The following is an 18,183-nucleotide window of genomic DNA, read 5'->3' as shown; positions in this document are numbered from 1 at the left end:
AAAAAAAAAAAAAAAAAAAAAAAAAAAAGTACCTCTGAATGATAGACTGCTTGCTGTAAAACTAGTAATTCTTGGTTCTGTTTAACAAGAGGACGAACTGAATCTGTATGAAATTTTTTATGGAACACCCTAATCACTTGTCCTTCACTGGGAGAATCATCTTCCTAAAAGAAACACAAAGATAATTAATCCACAAAAAGCTTTATCAAATAATTTTTTTTCAATTATGATTAATAAAAAATTTTCAGTATGCAAATGTAAATAAATTATAATATAGGTAATCTTTTTGTTTTAATATAAGAATGAGCCTGTCCAATATCTGATGTACATTTTTAAGTTTTATTCAAAGAAAAAAATTTTTTAAATAAAAAATGTTACCGCAAATAACATTATCAGCCTTTTTTGGAAGGAAGGTGAACTTTCGTGGGGAGGGGGATGTCTATAACAGACAGACACTGGAAACTGAATCTAGGGCCTTCGCTGAGCTATAGCCCCAGTGCTTTTTTCTTTTTTTGAGGTTTAACTTTTGAAAAATAGAAATAGAAACAAAAACAGCTCGTTAGAGTCTCATTAAGTCACGCTGAACTCAAACTTACAATCTTACTGCTTCAGCCTCCCAGAGGGCTGGGATTATAGTCCATAACAGCCAGCTGAAAAGGAACACCTTATCTTCATTTAGTTCTTATGTCCATTTTGACTATAATAAAAATGCCAAATTGGCATCATATATAAACAGCATTGTAGAGTAATTTGCTAACATTAAACTGGAGATTCATCACTTTTGTCTCAGGTAACTGAATGATTCAAGTGTTTTATATCCTGTCATCAACTTTTTGGCTTACACAGTTTCCTGTTTCCTGTTCAAGCAATGCACAAAGCAACGCCTCAGCAGGGCAATGAGGGGAATGCACAAGGGGTAGCAGAGCAACTTAGGCCACAGGTCAGAATGCAAACTGCAGAAGTGTGTGACAGCAAGTGCAGCCTGTGATGTCCCTTGCCTTGGCTGGAAAACAGGTACTCAAAGTCTTCACTGGCCACGCTTCAACAAAAACAAGGGACAGTGTGGCCCTCACAGTGACACAGACTGGATTCCTTTGCAGAGGCAAGGATGAAATGACCTTAAATTCATTAACAGTATTTATTTTGTCTTAATAAAATAAAGTTATTTGCTGGATTATAAATATATATCCCCTAGCTTTTTAAGTGCCTAACAGTACATTTCTTCAAGTTATTCTGGATTTTTCCAGATTATACTTTTATATTTGCTTCTATTATAATTGTACGGCATATCTGATTTAGGCACAATAAAAATATCAAAATTAGTAAGTTTCACATGTAGAACAGGTTATAATTTAGTCCTGGTTCAGTTTAGCTCTTTCAAAAATTTAAATATGCACTGCCACCAGACAAAGTTCTAAGAATGGATAAAAATGCTATAATGGTACATTAGGCCAACTGTTAAATACAATGCTCCATTGAAAATAAAAACATCTCCTTTATATTGTTTCCCATACTACTTCACAAAAATGACTGTGCTCTCTTCCCAATGAACTCAATAAATAATTAATGTTAAAAAAATTACCCCTTCAGCCAGACATTGCGGCATGGTGGTGCATCCCTGCTAACCCAGCACACTGAAAGGCCAAGGTGGGAAGTGGGAGGGCTGCACCTTCAAGTGGTGTCATGAGACCCTGTCCCAAATAAAAGGGGGCTGGGGGTGTGGCCCAATGCAAAGACTCTGGGTTTAATGCCTAGTGCTGCAAAGAGAAAGACAAAAATCCTCCTCAAACAAAATCTTAAACAAAACACTTGGTGAGGGCCGGGGATTTAGCTCAGCGGTTCAGTGGCCTGCCTTGCAAGGACAAGGACCCGAGTTCAATCCCCAGTACCAAAAAAAAAAAAACCACTTGGTGAGATATCTTCTTACTCCTTTGTGAGTAACATTTTGAAAAAAGCAACAATGACAGCATGGCTTAGTTAAGTGTACAATGTAGACCACAGTTAAGTACAACTGCCTTCCTTGCTTAGGCTTTTGAAAACATGTAAAAAGTAAAGATTTCTATTCCTGCCTGTTTCAAAAGAAAATTCTACTACCATTTCTATAGGATATTTAAATTATATATATTATATGAATATATGACATTTTAAAATGTCTTTTTCTCCTATGGTGCTAGATAATTAACTAGGAAGAAAGATTAGCATCTCTCGACCCTATTTCAATTTTTCTTTCTAAAGCCACTAAATTTACATGTTTATTAGCACAAAGAATTACAATCATAATTAGGGAAAAATAAATTATTAAAGAGTTGGTTCAAAATAGCTAAGATTGTGCTCAAAATACTATAGAAACAAGGCTGAGGATGTGGCCTAATACATTCAAGGGTCTGGGTTTAAACCAAAGGAATGAAAAAAATTAATAAAATCAAAATAATGAAATACACATGCACATTTCAGAGACAGCGTATCCAGTGGCTATTTATGCTGAGATGAAGTTCATGTCTAATTATATTAAGTATAGTTTTCAACAATGGGAGCCTCAAAGATTAATAACAATTTCATTCTCACTAATATGGTAAAGATTGCATAAGAAAATGTGAAAGAAACCCTAAATTCTTTCATGGTTATTTTAGTAAATACTTTTGTCCATAACTCAAACAAGTGAGGAAAAACATGGTCAGTGGCAACCAGTCCACCGAGATACGCTTCCTTCAGCGTCAGGGCAGTTATTCCTCACCATGTCAAGGGCGTCCTGCGCAGTGCTGGAAAAGCTATCGTGCAAGTGTGTCAAACACAGCTCTCCATCTCCTAAAGCTAGAAATCAAAATGTAAGGATTTAGAAAAAAAGAAAAATAAACTTAGTAAGCAAGCTGATCAGAAAATCATAGACACTACACTTAATCTCCTGCAAGAGAAATACTGGCACAGGTCATGAACAAATAATCCACAAAATACTCGGTCTCATTGGTTTTTTGTTTTGTTTTGTTTTTAAGTGCAATGTAAAAGAGATGAGCCTTTTGTTTCACCTAGCAGCTTGTCAGAAAATTTTTTTTTTTGAGACAGGGTCTCGCTTTGTAGTTCAGGCTGGCCTCAAACTAACTATGTACCCCAGGCTGACCTCAAATTCATGGCAACCCTCCTGCCTCAGCCTCCCAAGAGCTGGGATTACAGGTGTGTGTCACCACACCTGGCACTGTCAGAAACTTTTAAAAACTATACAAATAGCACTGTAGCTATAAAATGAGAAGTCAGCACTCTTATATATTGTTAATGTAATGAAAACTAATTAAAATTAAAAGCAGATTCATATTTCAGAAAGTGTGATGGTAATCTTATTTTACAGGTGCCTAGTTTGACTCAGCAATCCTACAATCTAGGAAAGTATTCTATGGAGTTGTCAGGAAAGTGCATGAAGATACATACATGTGCAAAGATGGTCACTAGAGTTGTGTGAAGTATGGAAACACTGAAGAGGCACTGGTTACAAAAACTACACAGCCATTTTTAAAATGATGTAGACACATGTGCAGTGATAAGTTCCACAATATGCACAGTAGGATCCTATTTTTAAACGTAAATGCACATCCTCATATTTAGGCGTCTAGATATGCACACTTAGACTGGAAGAGTATGACTCAAACTATGAAAAGTATCAGCCCTAGAGGCAGGGTTATGAGGTCTACTTTCCAAAATTAAAGCCCAGCAAAGCTAACTAACTTGTAGGAGCCCCTACGTTTTTCTACTATACCATTTTAAATCTTGGAAAGTAAGTAAAAACACTTTACATAGGAAAATATTGCTATGGGGATTTTCATAATCCAATGGAGAAACCAAAAAACATGGGGTAACTCACTCCTGGGATCCAGTCTTTGACCGCAATTACACACAATCTCCCCTTCAGAGATGGGCCTGTCCAGAGTCTCTGTATCAGTGACAGTGACGCTCAAAGTGCTCTCCAGGGTGGATGAGCCGGAGCTTGGCAGCTGAAAGGAGGAAGGGGCCTTGACACCCACAGGGAATGGTGCAGGGGGAACTGGTTCTGCAGGAGCAGGCAGAGGCAGCAAGTCCACACTCTCAGGTTCTTCATCCACAGCCACGGACATTACACTAATAAGACAAGGCGTTATTTTTAATTTACTAAGTCACTGAAGGACTCTATTTTTACATAAAAAACAGATCCAAAGGTACTATATAATCTCCTTTAGTAAAGTATTTCTATGATGTACACTACTGTAATTTCCAAGATTCATTTTTCTAAAAAGTTTTTATGCATTAATCATAAGCCATCTTGAAAATTCTCATAGCCAAAAAACAAAGCTACATAGGATATACAGCAGTTTATAGTACACAAGATCCTAATGAGATAATTGACAATGTGAAATAGGACGAAAAGGGCTAAAGGTGTAGGGAAAGTGGGAAGAGTAGGGGAAAGGAAATAAGGCAAAGGAAAAAAATAGGAGAAAATTAAAAACTGGAAATAAAATGTTTGCAAATGGGGAGGGGAGGAAGGGTGAAGGGAGGGCAGGGACAAGGGGAAAAAATGAGAACCAAGACCTGTCATATGAAGGTACAAGATCCCAATAATGAATGTAACTGCACTGCATACCTAAAATGTACCAATAAACTCAATGAGGAAAAAAATAAATAAAAAATAAAAGTTAACTGATTATAAATGACGATCCACACTAGGAAAAAAATCATCTTTATTTTATTAACAATCTGATAGGGCCAGGGATATAGCTCAGTGGTGTTGCACCTGCCTGGTGAACCCAAAATCCTGAATTGAATCCCTGGTAGAGGGGTGGGGACAATAATCTGATAAATGTCTTTATTATCTGTTTAAATCCTTTTTGTTTTTTTTTTTGGCTTTTTGGTTTTTTGAGACAGGGTCTCCCTATGTAGTTGAGACTGCCCTGGAGCTCACTATGTAGCCCAGGCTGCTCTCGAACTCACAGCGATCCTCCTGCCTCCGCCTCCCGAGTGCTGGGATGACAGGCATGCGTCAGCACATGCAGCTTTGTCTATCACTTGTGTTTCATGTGTCACACAGGTTGGAATATACAGTTACTAGAAGTGAATGAAGTCAGATCTCCATATTTACAGCTTTCACATCCAGGATGCATCCAACCACAGATGGAAAATGTTTACAGAAAAAAATCTGCATCTTTACTTTTTTCTTGTCATTGTTCCCTAAACAACATAAGAACTCTTTACAGAGCATTTACATCCAATTAGGTATTGGAAATAACTTAGAAATGATGTATAATATGCTGGGAATTTAGCTCAGTGGCACTGCTCCTGCCTCGCAGGCTCAAGGTCCTGAGTTTGATTCCCAGTACCAAAAAACAAAAACCCTATCATATACAGGAGGATTATGCAGATTACAAGTAAACATTAAGCCATTTTATTAAGTAAGTGTAAATTTTGGTGGGAGTCCTAGATCCAATCCCCTCAGATACAGAGGACAGCTGTATGTTTTCACTCACATTGCTCTTGGGTGAAGAAGCTCCTCTTGAAGACAGTGAGGATTCTCTTCATCTAGTGGCAGGTCTCCAGCCCCCCATGGTGTAGGAAGCTCCGGGCTCGAGATCTTCAATTTGTCAATGGAAACCTCTGACAAAGTTGGGGTGAGAGCCGCTGCTGGAGGAGTTGTAGCAGCGGGGATAACCGTGGGAGTATTAACAAGTGTGATGGCAGGCACTTCATTTTCTAAAGATTTCTCTTTTTCAAAAGAAAGAAAAAGATAAAAGTCAGTAAGTGACTTCAAAAAGTCCTTGATAAGGCTGGGGATTTAGCTCAGTGCTTCTGCCACCTGCCTCACAAGCACAAGAACCAGAGTTTGATCCCTGGTACCAAAAAAAAAAAAGTCCTTGATATTTTTGACATAAAATAAATAATAACAATAACAATAATGACAGTGATGGCTATTAATGAGTATCCCTAAATTAATTTAGGAAAGTATAAGGAAAAAACCCTGAAGACAGGACTATTCCCACTACCACATAAAGTCATTTACACATCCATTAAATTCTAGACTTTAAAAAGTGGTGAAATAGTTTGAATGTGTCCCTAAAAATTTATTTGTCACACTCTTAATCACAAAATCCATGTGGTGATGCAATCTGGGGGAAAGACAGGATAGATCAGTGGCTCTGTAAGAAGAGGCTCAGGCTTGCAGGCTCTAAGCCTCACCACCATGCAAAGCCCCTGTCATTTATGACAGACCAGCAAGGCTCTCCCCAGGTGTAGCCCCTCAATCCTGGACTTCCAGACACCAGAACTGTAAGATATAAACTACTCAGTCTGTGGGATTCTGTTACAGCAACGCAAAATGGACAAGAGGCAACAAATCTCTTAGTTCCCTTGCAAGAAAAATGGTTTACTTAAACCAGTGATGGTGAAGCTTTTAGAGCTTTCAATAGTAACAAACATCTGGCTGAGGTACACATGCAATAGGTTTGCTACCACTGATGTAAACCTAGTAAGCAACAAGCATGTATAATTATACAAAGCATTTTATAACACAAGTCATGAAACTTTATTTAAGACTGCTAAAATTAAAACTGATTTATAGAAATAAAGACTACCTTTTGCAGCAGAGATTTCTTTCACAGGAAAAGCAACATCATGATATGAACTACAGGGAGAAGAATCAGGAGTCTTCACTAACACATACTCCTTAGGAGGAGATGCAGGTGAGCGAGGAGGAGTAGGCTGCGGGGTCGCCACCGGAGTGCCTATCCTTGTCTAAAACAAATTAGCAAAACAAGACAAACGGTGTTTATGATCACCTAAGTAAAGGCAATTTGAAACAGTAACATGAGCTCATTTGTATGCTACACAGAAATTAAAAAGAGGGGCAAGATAACAACCAAAAGGAGCCTTGAGTGCCCTGGTCCTTAAGTATCTAGCTGACAGGGTAAGACCGGCATGCAGAAGCACTGGACCTCTGCAGTGGGCCCCATTCAGTAAGGCACTCTCTCAGCACAGACAGGAAGATTAAACAGATATAGCCGAAGAGCAGAGCCAGCTACAAACCTGATGCATTGGTCGTGTGACAGAAAAAAAGGTATTTTTAACTGACATCGAAAACAAGCCTTTTAGCACAAAGAAACAGCATGTAGAAAGTAACAGAAGGACAAGAAAAAGTGAGAGTGCGGCAAGGAGAGAGAAACACGACCGGGAGACGGAAATACCAGGGAAGGAAAAAGGGAACATTTTAATATAAATCAGTTGAACAGGACATCATTCGATGGTTCAAAATCTACAAGGTAAAAAAATGACAGCAAAAATTAAGTCTCCTACTGTGACTTTCTACCTACCCCCTTCCTCAGAGTTATCAAATGCTCTTAAGTCATTTCACATGTATATAGATTTATCATTGGATAAATTCCCACAAATGGGACTGCTTGATTAAAGGGCTATTTTTGTTTGTTTTTTGGTACTGGGGATTGAACTCAGGTCCTTGTGCTTGCGAGGCAGGCGGTAAACAACTATGCTTTAATTTGAACAGATACTGCCAAATTTCTCTCTACAGGATTGTACTACTTTGTACTACCACTAGAAGGTACAAGAGCCTAGTCCCCCAAGTTTCACCAAACAAGGCTGTTATCAAACTTTGAGTTTTGCCAGTCTGATCAGTAAAAATGGAACTTCCATGAATTTTTATCATCAGTAAGGATGACCATCTTTTTTATATATATAGACAATTTGTATTTGTGTGTGTGTGAGTATGCTGTCTGGTCATGTTCTTTGTTGATTTATAAAATATATTATTTGACTTTTCTCATTCTAGAAAGTCTTTAGGGTGATTAGCCTTTTTCTGTATTAGGAGATGCAAATTAATATTTAAGAATGAAACATTAAAATTCTTTAACAGTCTGATAATTAGAATATTTTTAACTTTTCGTTTTAAAATGAAATACTTTGGGTTTTTTTTCCCCTTCTTGAGTATATAAAGCTTTGACTATTCATCATGAGAGAATCTGAAGGTATTCTAGTATTAGTAATAGATGATGATAACCTATAAATTACTCAGTATTCACTGAATTCTAAATACTAGATTAAGCTTTTTACATGTGTCATCTCACTTAACCTTTCAGAAAACCTTATATGACTTCAAGAAGACACAGTAGTATAAAGATATCAATCATTTCCAAATTAAACCAAACAAAATTAAGTGAGCCTCCATTAAAAAAATAATCCCAAAATGTTTAACGGAAATTAAAATTAATTTTAAAAGAATTGCACATGTTGGCACATGCCTGTAGTCTCAGCTACTTAGGAGGCTGAGGTTAAAGGATCCTTTGAGTCCAGGATTCAAGAATTCCAGGCCAGCCCAGGCAATACAGCAAAGCTCAGTCTCAAAACACAAAAATTCAGAAAGTAATTTCAAAATATATTTGGACAAATACATTAAACGGGACCAAAAACAGAGAAAAGGCACAACAATTCTGAAGGTAAGGAACAATAAATCAATGGGGAAAGTCTTGCCTTACTCAATATTCAATAAGCAGAATATGTGTATGTGTGTGTGTGTGTATAAATAATTGTTTTTTTTTTACGAGGAATTGAACTCAGTATCTTGAGCTTTTGAGACAGCAGCAGCACCACTGAGCTAAATCCCCAGCCCTCAATAAGCAGATTTTAGTGAAGCCAAGGTCTTATCAACTGTTAGGTTTTCTGTCTCTATTACACAGATAAGATTAAAGTACAGAGCTGAGGAAGCAAATTCAGATCTTACCAATTCCAGAGCCCAAGCTCCTAACAAATATATTAACTATTTATTTATACCGATTTTCCAAATTTTCTCATTCGGTCACCCTCACGAAAGTATGTGCAGCATATGGACCAAACAAACCAAAGTAACTAACATAAAGCCGTAACCCTAACCAAGGAATTAAAAAGCACAGGTTTTGGCACATTTATCACATTCACCACACCAAACTCCACAAAACTCAAATATTTAGCTTTGGGTTCATACGATGAATAGATCAGTTTAAATGTTTCACCTATATAAAATGAAGTTTTTGTAATTTGTGATCTGATCTAAAGTAGCTAAATAATTTTAAACAGCTGGTAATACAGTAAATTTTAGATCTGTATAATTTCATGTTGCTATAACTGGTTAGAAATAATATTTAACATACTAAGGGTGATCAAAAAATAATCAATGTACCTGAAGTGTACTTTCTTTTAAAGTTTAAAAGTATCATTTTACATAATAATCTAAAGCGACATAAAGTCCATGTCTCTATCTTGAATTTTTTTAAAAAGGGACCTTTTTTGGGACAACTAGGGATATTTGAATATAGTTTCCAGTTCTACATTAATAACATGTCAATGTTAAATGTGAGAGGTATTAAAATGAGATCTTGATTATTTAAGAAAGTATCTCATTTCTTGGTACTGCCAATGGTTTTAAAGTGTCATGATATCTGTAGCTCTCAAAAGGTTTTTAAAGGTTTTCATAACAGGTATAAAGATGGGTTTTTTAATGTACCAAAATACTATTAACTGTGAAATATAGGTGAAGGATATACAGATGTTTCACTGTATCATACTTTTGTTGCTTTGTGGGGTTTTTTATCATTGTATCATATTTTTAATTTTTCTGTACATTTAAATTTCCTAGGGAAAATGTTACTTTAATTATAGCAACAAGAAATTAAATTCTACCATAAACCAGGATCCGATGATATGCAGTTTATAATGGATCTATTTTATCATTCTTTAATAACTACCTCAAAAATCCAAGAACTGTAAGTAACAAAAGGAGAGTCACTCCTACCAGCAAGGGTGTCTCACTTGTGGAGACGTCACCAGAAACACTCGTAGCAACAGGACCTTGCTTCTTTGATTCTCTGTCGCCTAGCATGCCAGCGATGGTCTCAGCAAGAGCTTCATTCACCAAATGCCTAATTGTATCTGAATTCACAGGAACCCCCGCATCCACAAAGAGCTGCAGGGCACCACCACATGTTCCTTCCACTACAAATCAAAGATTTTCAGAGTAAGTGGGCAAGAAACACACTTGTAGTCTAAACCGAAGTGCTTGTATTTTTTAAAGATGGCAATGTAAGTGCATAAGGAGGCAGAAAAAGGAATCAAAATAAAAATACAACTTACAATCTAAGAGACTAATAATTTGAATAATGGACAACAAACCTCTCTCAACAAACCAAAAGGGGGAGGAAAACATACAGATAAAAATTTATTTATTTGGCCTCTTCCTGACCACTGCAGAATTTAATAATAAAAAGGATTTGCATCCATATTTAATGTCCTTGTCTGAAAACAATTTACATTTCCAGACTTGGTCAAAAGTACAAGGACCCAATAAGTATGAGACAAATTTTCCCTCCCCCTAGCCTCAGATGTACCAGTTATTAATATTAAAGGCTAAACTCCAAACATATATAGCAATTTTGTTGCTTGTTACTAGGACATACCCCACTGAGATACTATTTTTCTAATGGGTTGCACTTTTTATTTACACAAATTATATAAAATTTTAAAAATTCCTTTAGGGACTTTACTGAATTTGAAGTTCTGTGTGGAAATGTATGAGCAATGATCTGTACAACATGATGGATTCTTTTAGTAGTACAAGGATGGCAATAGTATGCAGAATTCTCTAACAGGTGTACGGCTGTCTTGGACCCCTTACTGGGAGTAAGTGATAGCAATTTACTCTGCAGTCACCACAGCAGAGATTTTTTTAAACCCCAAACTTAACATTGGGCAAAATATGCCCATACATCTCTTTTTTAGTTTCCATAATTCATTATTTTGGCTTGACCAAAAAATCTCAGTCATAAAGCCCAAAATCCCTCCTCAGACATTAACAAGACAAAAGCAAGCACACTTGCTTTTAGAGAGGACAAAAAGAAGAAAAAAAAAGATCTAAATAAACAATATGAAAAATGTTAAATCTTTTAATCCAGAAAACTTCCATTTTCTTGTAACTTTGTTGGTCATTTTTTTCCTTCCTTGAAAAAATAAGATGAGAGCCGGGGATTTAGCTCAGCGGTTCTGCCACCTGCCTTGCAAGCGCAAGGACCTGAGTTCAATCCCCAGTACCAAAAAAAAAAAAAAAAAAAAAAAAAAAAAATACAACGAAAGAAAACCCAAGGTAACAGCAGTTAGGACAGGTGATCATTTTATTAAATAGGAATAATTAACCAAATGCAACAATAAAATGTGTGGAGCTGGGATGCAGGTTGTAATGAGTGGGGATTAAAGAGGAGAATGACAATAACAATAATATTGTTATTGTAATTATTATTATTATAAAAACACTAACTCCAAGGATTTGCAGAGTGAGTGCTAGGGAAATTGTGCTATCATTAACAGAAATAGCAGAGACAAGAGCAGGTATGGGTAGACAAATGAGACACATTTTGAACATGCCAAATTTGGGATGCCAGGAGACTATCAAGTAGAATATTCATCAACATGCAGAACTATATAAGTTTATAACTCAGGGTTGACCTAGAAATCATCAACTGACACAGGATAACTAATGGTGAAGAAATTGGAAAAGCAGAAAAGTGCAGAATACAGAAATTTTGGAAATAATTTTCTTCAGCTACCAGAAAATAAAATTAGAAAATGAGCTCAGCGGTGTCGCCACCTGCCTTGTAAGCATAAAGTCCTAAGTTTCATCCCTGGTACCAGGAAAAAAAAAGAGAAAATAAAAGTCTTCAAGCTAAAAAAAGAAAACAGGTAGAACAGAATGAAGTGAAATAGAAGCCAAAAGCCCACAGAACCCTTAGAATTAGAGGTGCTCAACAGTACCCACACGAATAGGATCAACAGTATCAGAGACCTCATCCCCCTACCAAGATCAGGAGTCGATGGCTCGCTGGCCTCACTGACGGAGACACTGGCAGCAAGTCTGGTCTGCTGCGGGGCCACAAAGCGCTCAGATACAATTCTTGACATTATTTCTTGTTCCACCCTGGAGGGATACAAATTAAGAAACCCTAAATCTGGCTGAAATGAATAAAATGCTAGATACATTACCCTTAAGAATAACTTTTACCCATAGGCACACACATTTACATGTGAAAACAGTCATCAGACAGTATCTGGAAAGAAGAAAGGAACAATATTCTAAGAGGAAAAACCCTAAGAAACAATCTCCTTGTAGGAAATACTTTATGAAGTCAAATTAAAAACTTTTCTAGTAGTCTAATGAGAAGCTTAACAAGATCCTTAAATTCAAGGAGTTAGGTCAAACTCTCGAGCACATCACACTATCTGGCACATCATGCACCTAAAAGATGTGATTCCCACTCTCAGAGCACATATACAAGGGATAATCAAAAACACAGTGAATGTGCCGGGGATTTAGCTCAGTGTTTCTGCCACCTTCCTTATAAGCCCAAGGACCTGAGTTAGATCCCCGGTACCAAAAAAAAAGAAAGAAAAGAAAAGAAATACACAGTGAATGTTTAAATTTAAAATATTACTGTAAAAGACACATCGCCATTAATCCCCCTTCAAAGATTCCCCCTCACATAGAACATACCCCAGTGTTCTTGCCACCTTCTGAAGTAGTTCTGGAAATCCTCTTCTGTGAGTGTCCTTACAAAGTGTGATCAAAAACTCAATGAATGCTACTGCCAGTGTCACCCATCAGACTCATGTAAAATGAATGTGTCTTGGGCCGGGGATTTAGCTCAGTGGCTCCACCGCCTGCCTCGCAAGCACAAGGACCAGAGTTCGATCCCCGGTACCAAAAAAAAAATGAGTGTGTCTTCATCCACCTCATGCACCAACTCTGGCACTGTGAGCTTCTGACTGTTCTCCAAAATCAAAATGACCACAAAAGATAAATATTTTGAATAAATTCAGGACATCGAGGCAACCGTAACTATACAACTAAAGACACTCACAAAGGAGGACTTCCAGAGCTGCTTGAGAAGTTGTAAGAGAGATAAGTTTGTGCCCAGTGAGAGGGAGTATTTTGAGAGGGGTTAATGGCAGCTTGTGTTTTACTGTAATAATTTTTTATTTAAAAATGCTGCACTTTCAAGGGCTGGGGATTTAGCTCAGTGGCACCGTGCCTACCTCGCAAGTGCAAGGTCCTAAATTAGATCCCCAGTACCGCAAAAAAAAGATGTACTTTCAATCACACCTCATATAAAACCATATTACAGTATGTGAGAACTAGGAAAAAATTCCAGTTGCCTTCTTAAAGAAATAAATATACAGATTGCAAAATAGAGCAGTTTTTTTTTCTCAAAAAGTTAAGAAAAAAATTATTTCCAAGGTTATTTTCAACAGGGGGAAGAGGAAGGGAAAGGTAAAAGAAAAAAGAATATGAGATTTTTCTTCTCGTACATTTCTTTAGAATAGCTAACAGATATCTTAAAAATTATTACCATATAAATGATAAGACATCATTTAGAAAATTCAAAAAATGTATGCCAGGTGTGGTGGTACACACCTATAATCCCAGCACTTGAGAGGCTGAGATAGGAGGATTGCTGTGCCTACACAGTGAGTTCCAGGCCAGCCTGAATTATATAGTGGGATGCTGCCCCAACACCAGAGAAAAGAAAACATATAAAAGTCTCTTTAACTTGACAAGGCTGGGCTGGGGATTTAGCTCAGTAGTGCCACCACCTGCCTTGCAAGTGTAAGGTCCTGAGTTCGATCCCCAGTACCAACAAAAAAACAAAACTTGGTAAGTCTAACCCATAATCTTAGATTCAGGGATAAACACAGTTAATGATTTGGTGTATATGTTTGCGAACTTTCATTCATTATATGCATATTTATTTTTGATTAAGGTCTTAGAATTATTAGATCCTTCATTAGCATCCTACTTTATTTTTCCATAAGCATATTTAATATCTTTCAATCTCATCAAATAGTCTTCAGACTTAAATTTAATAACAATTCACAGTTGTTTTGTTTCCTCCACAGCTTCCTGAAGAGTTCTCACAAGTAAAAGCAGAGATATAACGAGATTCCTCTCTTACATCCACGTAAACAAAGGACTATTACACTTACTGATGTAGATGTGTAACAAACTTAGATTAGTGCCTTGCTTTTAGTGCTAGGTATTTTATGACCCAGTAACAGAATCCTAAGTATTTCCTACGGATAAATTTCTGAAAGTGAATCACTACACTAATGAATGTGACTCAGTGGCAGCCTCTTTGCCACAGCAGCCAGCATGAATACAAATACTCAAGGACAAAAACAATTACTCCAACAAATCATTTCCAGTGACTGTAGCAAAGGATTTGTTTAATAAAGGAAGACAAGGATGATTTTCACCTAAAATGATACTTTTTATTTATATTTGCTACTGTGATTCTATTCATACCAATACCACTGTAAACTCACCACTGACTGGGCCTTAGCTCAGCGGTTCAGTGGCCTGCCTTGCAATTTCAATCCCTGGTACCAAAAAAAAAAAAGAAAAAAAAGAAACTCACCACTGAATTAAGTTATTTTCTAAAGTTTCTTTTCTTTCAATTACTTTATCAAGAGTATCAGTAGTGGGCTGAGAAGTAGAAACAACTGGTGGAAATGGAGGCCCATTATATTTTGTAGACGCAACTTTAACACTTCTGTTGAACTCCAGCATTGGTTCAGAGCATTCTGGAATTTCATCACATTTCTCCTCTTCCTGGTAATATCAGAAACAACACTATTACATTCATGTGTCTGTTCAACACTTACTGAGCGCCAAGTATAGCTGGGAACTTAGCGAGGTGAGTGAATTAACCAACACTACTCAAAGTCACTTCTAATTAGGTGGCATCACATTAATTACAACATACAGTACATGTCAATCATATATATCACATTGAAGAAATCTTAATTACACAATCAGTTCATCCTTTTAAAACCCACTCCAGGGGTAGAGGAGTAAGCTCAGTGGTAAAGCACTTACCTAGCACACGTGAGGACCTGGTTTCAGTCCCCAGCACTACATACACACACACAGAAAACTGATATTCGTTGTACAAAGTCATAAAAAAAATGAGAAAACTTGATTATTCTTGCATAAAACATGAACATAAAATATTAAATTTCACAATGTATTATCATAAAAAAGGATGCTTCCAAATGTCACTGTTTGCTCTTGCAAAACACTATAACCTCCATTTAAAATCCAGTTAGAACACCCTACTCATAATTTGTATCATCTTTTCATGATAAAAAATTTTATACTTGGAATCTTAAAACGTTACAAAAAGTGACACAAGTGTTTAGAAGTAAACAAAATAGTTCCCATGTACTATATGTTGTATATATAAATAACATGAATCGTATTTGTACAAACAAATGTGGAGCTCTCTGTCACCTAGACTAAGCAAATTGCAGATACATCATCTTACCTATTATTCAATACATATCTTCAAAAAGTTCAATCTTTTTCAGTGCAACTCATTAATGTTGTCCCACCAAAACAGTGAAGCCCACAGCTATCCAGTGCAGAGTCTGAGCCATAGTCCTTATCCTTGAACTCCAAATCCACCTGAGTTCTACAAATGATTCTGTCACTTGTACACTAAATACACAGTTTCACAAGGAGCTTCGCTAGGCTTTAGGATGTAAAGATAAATAAAAAACTTCATGCTCTTAAAACACTCATGTAGGTGCCAGGGATTTAGCTCAGTGGTTCCGCCACCTGCCTTGCAAGCACAAGGTCCGGAGTCCAATCCCCGTACCAAAAAACAAACAAAAAAAACACTCATGTAGCAACCACGTGGTGCTCACATGACAAGATGTACAAGTGAATAAATAGCGTTAGTTAATATACTGCATACCTCTGCAAATTCTTAAAAATTTTTAAATTTCTAGTTAACAAAACTAGTCTTAGCTCTGAAAGTCAAACAGTATGAAAATATTTTCCCTCAAGGCTACTGATATATTAATATTGAAGTAGTTGCTAGGTTCTATGACCATTTCTTACAGCTGTTATACTTTATTTCCTCCTACTTTTTCTCTTTTTCATAACAAGGATTGAACTCAGGTCCTTATGTTTGCAAGGCAGGCGGAAGCACCACTGAGCTAAATCCCCAGCCCCCTCTTCTTCTATTTTATTATTTGCATAACTCTGTCCTCCATACAGAACCTTTCTTGGATTTTAAATCATTCACATCTTTTTCTCAATATAAATTGCCAATACTGCAGAAATCAAGAGATAAATGTAATCAGAGTGAAGAAATGACTGATGAAAAAGACGGAAAACAAAAGAAATGGAAAGAAGATGTAAGAAACAAGAGAGACAAGAGCTAGGTAGGAGGGGCAACCCACTTTCCAGTCCCCCTTCTGTCTCTCTTAGACAGAAATTATCTTTCTCTCAATAAATTCTTCCTACTCTTAACCTCCGCTGTTACTAGAATTCATTCTTTGATTTTAGCAAACACAAACTCAGCATTTCAGATATCTAGCAGAGCCCATGGCTGTTCACCAGCATGCATCCCAAACTGTCTAGTAAATTTTCAGGAACAAGGGCAGGAAGTGTTGAAGATACTGGTAAGATGCTATTTCCTGGGGAGATTTGCTGAGATCCTGGCTGCAAGGGCTGGACCCCAAGTAGGAAAAGATTCCCAGATTCCAGAATGGCATGCTACATCTCTAATGGTTCTGGAGCACACGTGGGCATCAGAGGACCCTAATTAAAATAGGGAAGGGTGAAGGGGGTGAAGGGAGGGCAGGGGAATGGGAAAAAACAAGAACCAAGATATAGCATGTAAAGGTGCAAGATCCCAATGATAACTGTAGCTGTACTGTTTGCTTTAAAAGTACCAATACACTTAATGAAAAAAAAAATTTAAAAGAAAAAGACAGTTAAGTGAAAAGTGAAGCTCAAAAAAGGAAATTATGGCACATATGTGCATTCAGAGGCCCCTAATTAAAACTGAGATAGGAATATCTTACTTTTAAGCATATCTAGCCATAGAAAAGTTCACTTGTGAGTATCAAGCATCCTATATGTCCCACCTCTAAATAAATTATAAAAATAGTTTTAAAACAGGTGAGAAATAGTTATTTCAAGGAGATGGAAGATACAGATGAAGAAAACAATGTCCTAGAGAATAATAACTTCATAATGTTTTAAAATAAAAGTATACTCTAACTTAAAAAAAAAGCAAATTTCTCAAAGAGCTGTAACAATACTGACAGTCAAAAGATATTCAATCACTTCGGAAAATGCTGGTAGACAATTTTTCATGGATTTTAAGCTCTGTACCTGAATAACATCAATTACTTCATCAAAGTTAGTTCCTGGAAACTTCTCCTCTTCTTCATCAACATTCATAAATTCTGGTGCCTAAGAAAACAATTTCAGGAAGTTTTTATTGTGCTTAATTTTTAAAATGTACATATATTTATCATATTTCCACATATAGCATACACTTGAAATTACATGGTTGTATTTTTATTTTAATATCCTATTCAGAATTGATTTAATTAGGACTGGGATTTAGCTCAGTGGTGCTGTGCCTGCCTTGCAAGCACAAGGTCCTGAGTTTGATCCCTGGTGCCAAAAAAAAAGAACTGATTTAACTAAAAATATAGTTACAAAAACCTCAATAGCCTCTCAATGAAAATATATTACATATTTGTTATATGTCTCAATAAACTTCAGGTTAAAAAAAAACTTACTGGTAAAAAGTCAAACTAGGTACAAATTCCATGGAGGGTCAGTTCTAGTCTATTATTTGTAATCATGAGAGTATTGGTGGTTTTCCTCTCTTTAAAACTATCCTCCACAATCAAATTTGCTTACAAAAACTAAAACCTGGGGTAAGTTACAATATTATTTTCCTTTGTAGTAAAATTAAAACTTCATTATTCAGAAGCAAATAAATAGCAGGAATAAATACATAGTTTCACACCCTGATAACAGTCTGATGGTGACAGTGGAACAACGTAGTGAGAACTCTGTCACTAAGAAGTTCACATTCAGGAAGCCTATAGTTCTCACGTAAATCAAGGATTCCTTTCAAAAGATAAATTCTTTCTTCACATATTGGAACCTCACAACTTAAAGTTGTACTAAAGTTACACTAAGGTTTATCACTTTCTGAACATTTATAAATTGCCGGATCTGAAACAGACTTTTTTTCGAGTTCATAAAACAGTCCGAGATTTGCCATGAACCTTTTCCTCAAAACCTAAATTATGAAAATGTATTCCAATATTATA

The 18,183-nt window shown here is 36.5% G+C and overlaps 1 protein-coding gene across 6 annotated transcripts in view; it reads right to left on the bottom strand.

Annotated features, from left to right (window-relative positions):
• Positions 1-18,183, bottom strand: part of Kiaa0586 (KIAA0586 ortholog) — a 114,234-nt gene that overhangs the window by 54,657 nt on the left and 41,394 nt on the right. For all 6 annotated transcript variants that reach the window (XM_010611214.3, XM_033766912.1, XM_033766913.1 and 3 more), the window contains 9 exons: positions 17,225-17,305; positions 14,454-14,647; positions 11,841-11,959; positions 9,788-9,987; positions 6,585-6,744; positions 5,484-5,718; positions 3,851-4,104; positions 2,735-2,811; positions 33-164 (listed from right to left, as the gene is read on the bottom strand). In XM_010611214.3, the coding sequence (XP_010609516.1) occupies positions 33-164; positions 2,735-2,811; positions 3,851-4,104; positions 5,484-5,718; positions 6,585-6,744; positions 9,788-9,987; positions 11,841-11,959; positions 14,454-14,647; positions 17,225-17,305 (1,452 nt within the window). The remainder of the gene's footprint in view (positions 1-32; positions 165-2,734; positions 2,812-3,850; positions 4,105-5,483; positions 5,719-6,584; positions 6,745-9,787; positions 9,988-11,840; positions 11,960-14,453; positions 14,648-17,224; positions 17,306-18,183) is intronic.

This window comes from Fukomys damarensis, unplaced genomic scaffold, assembly GCF_012274545.1.
Source record: "Fukomys damarensis isolate Sample0158 unplaced genomic scaffold, DMR_v1.0_HiC HiC_scaffold_21, whole genome shotgun sequence".
NCBI classification, from domain to species: Eukaryota; Metazoa; Chordata; class Mammalia; order Rodentia; family Bathyergidae; genus Fukomys; species Fukomys damarensis.
This window is presented reverse-complemented; position numbering and strand designations above follow the sequence as displayed.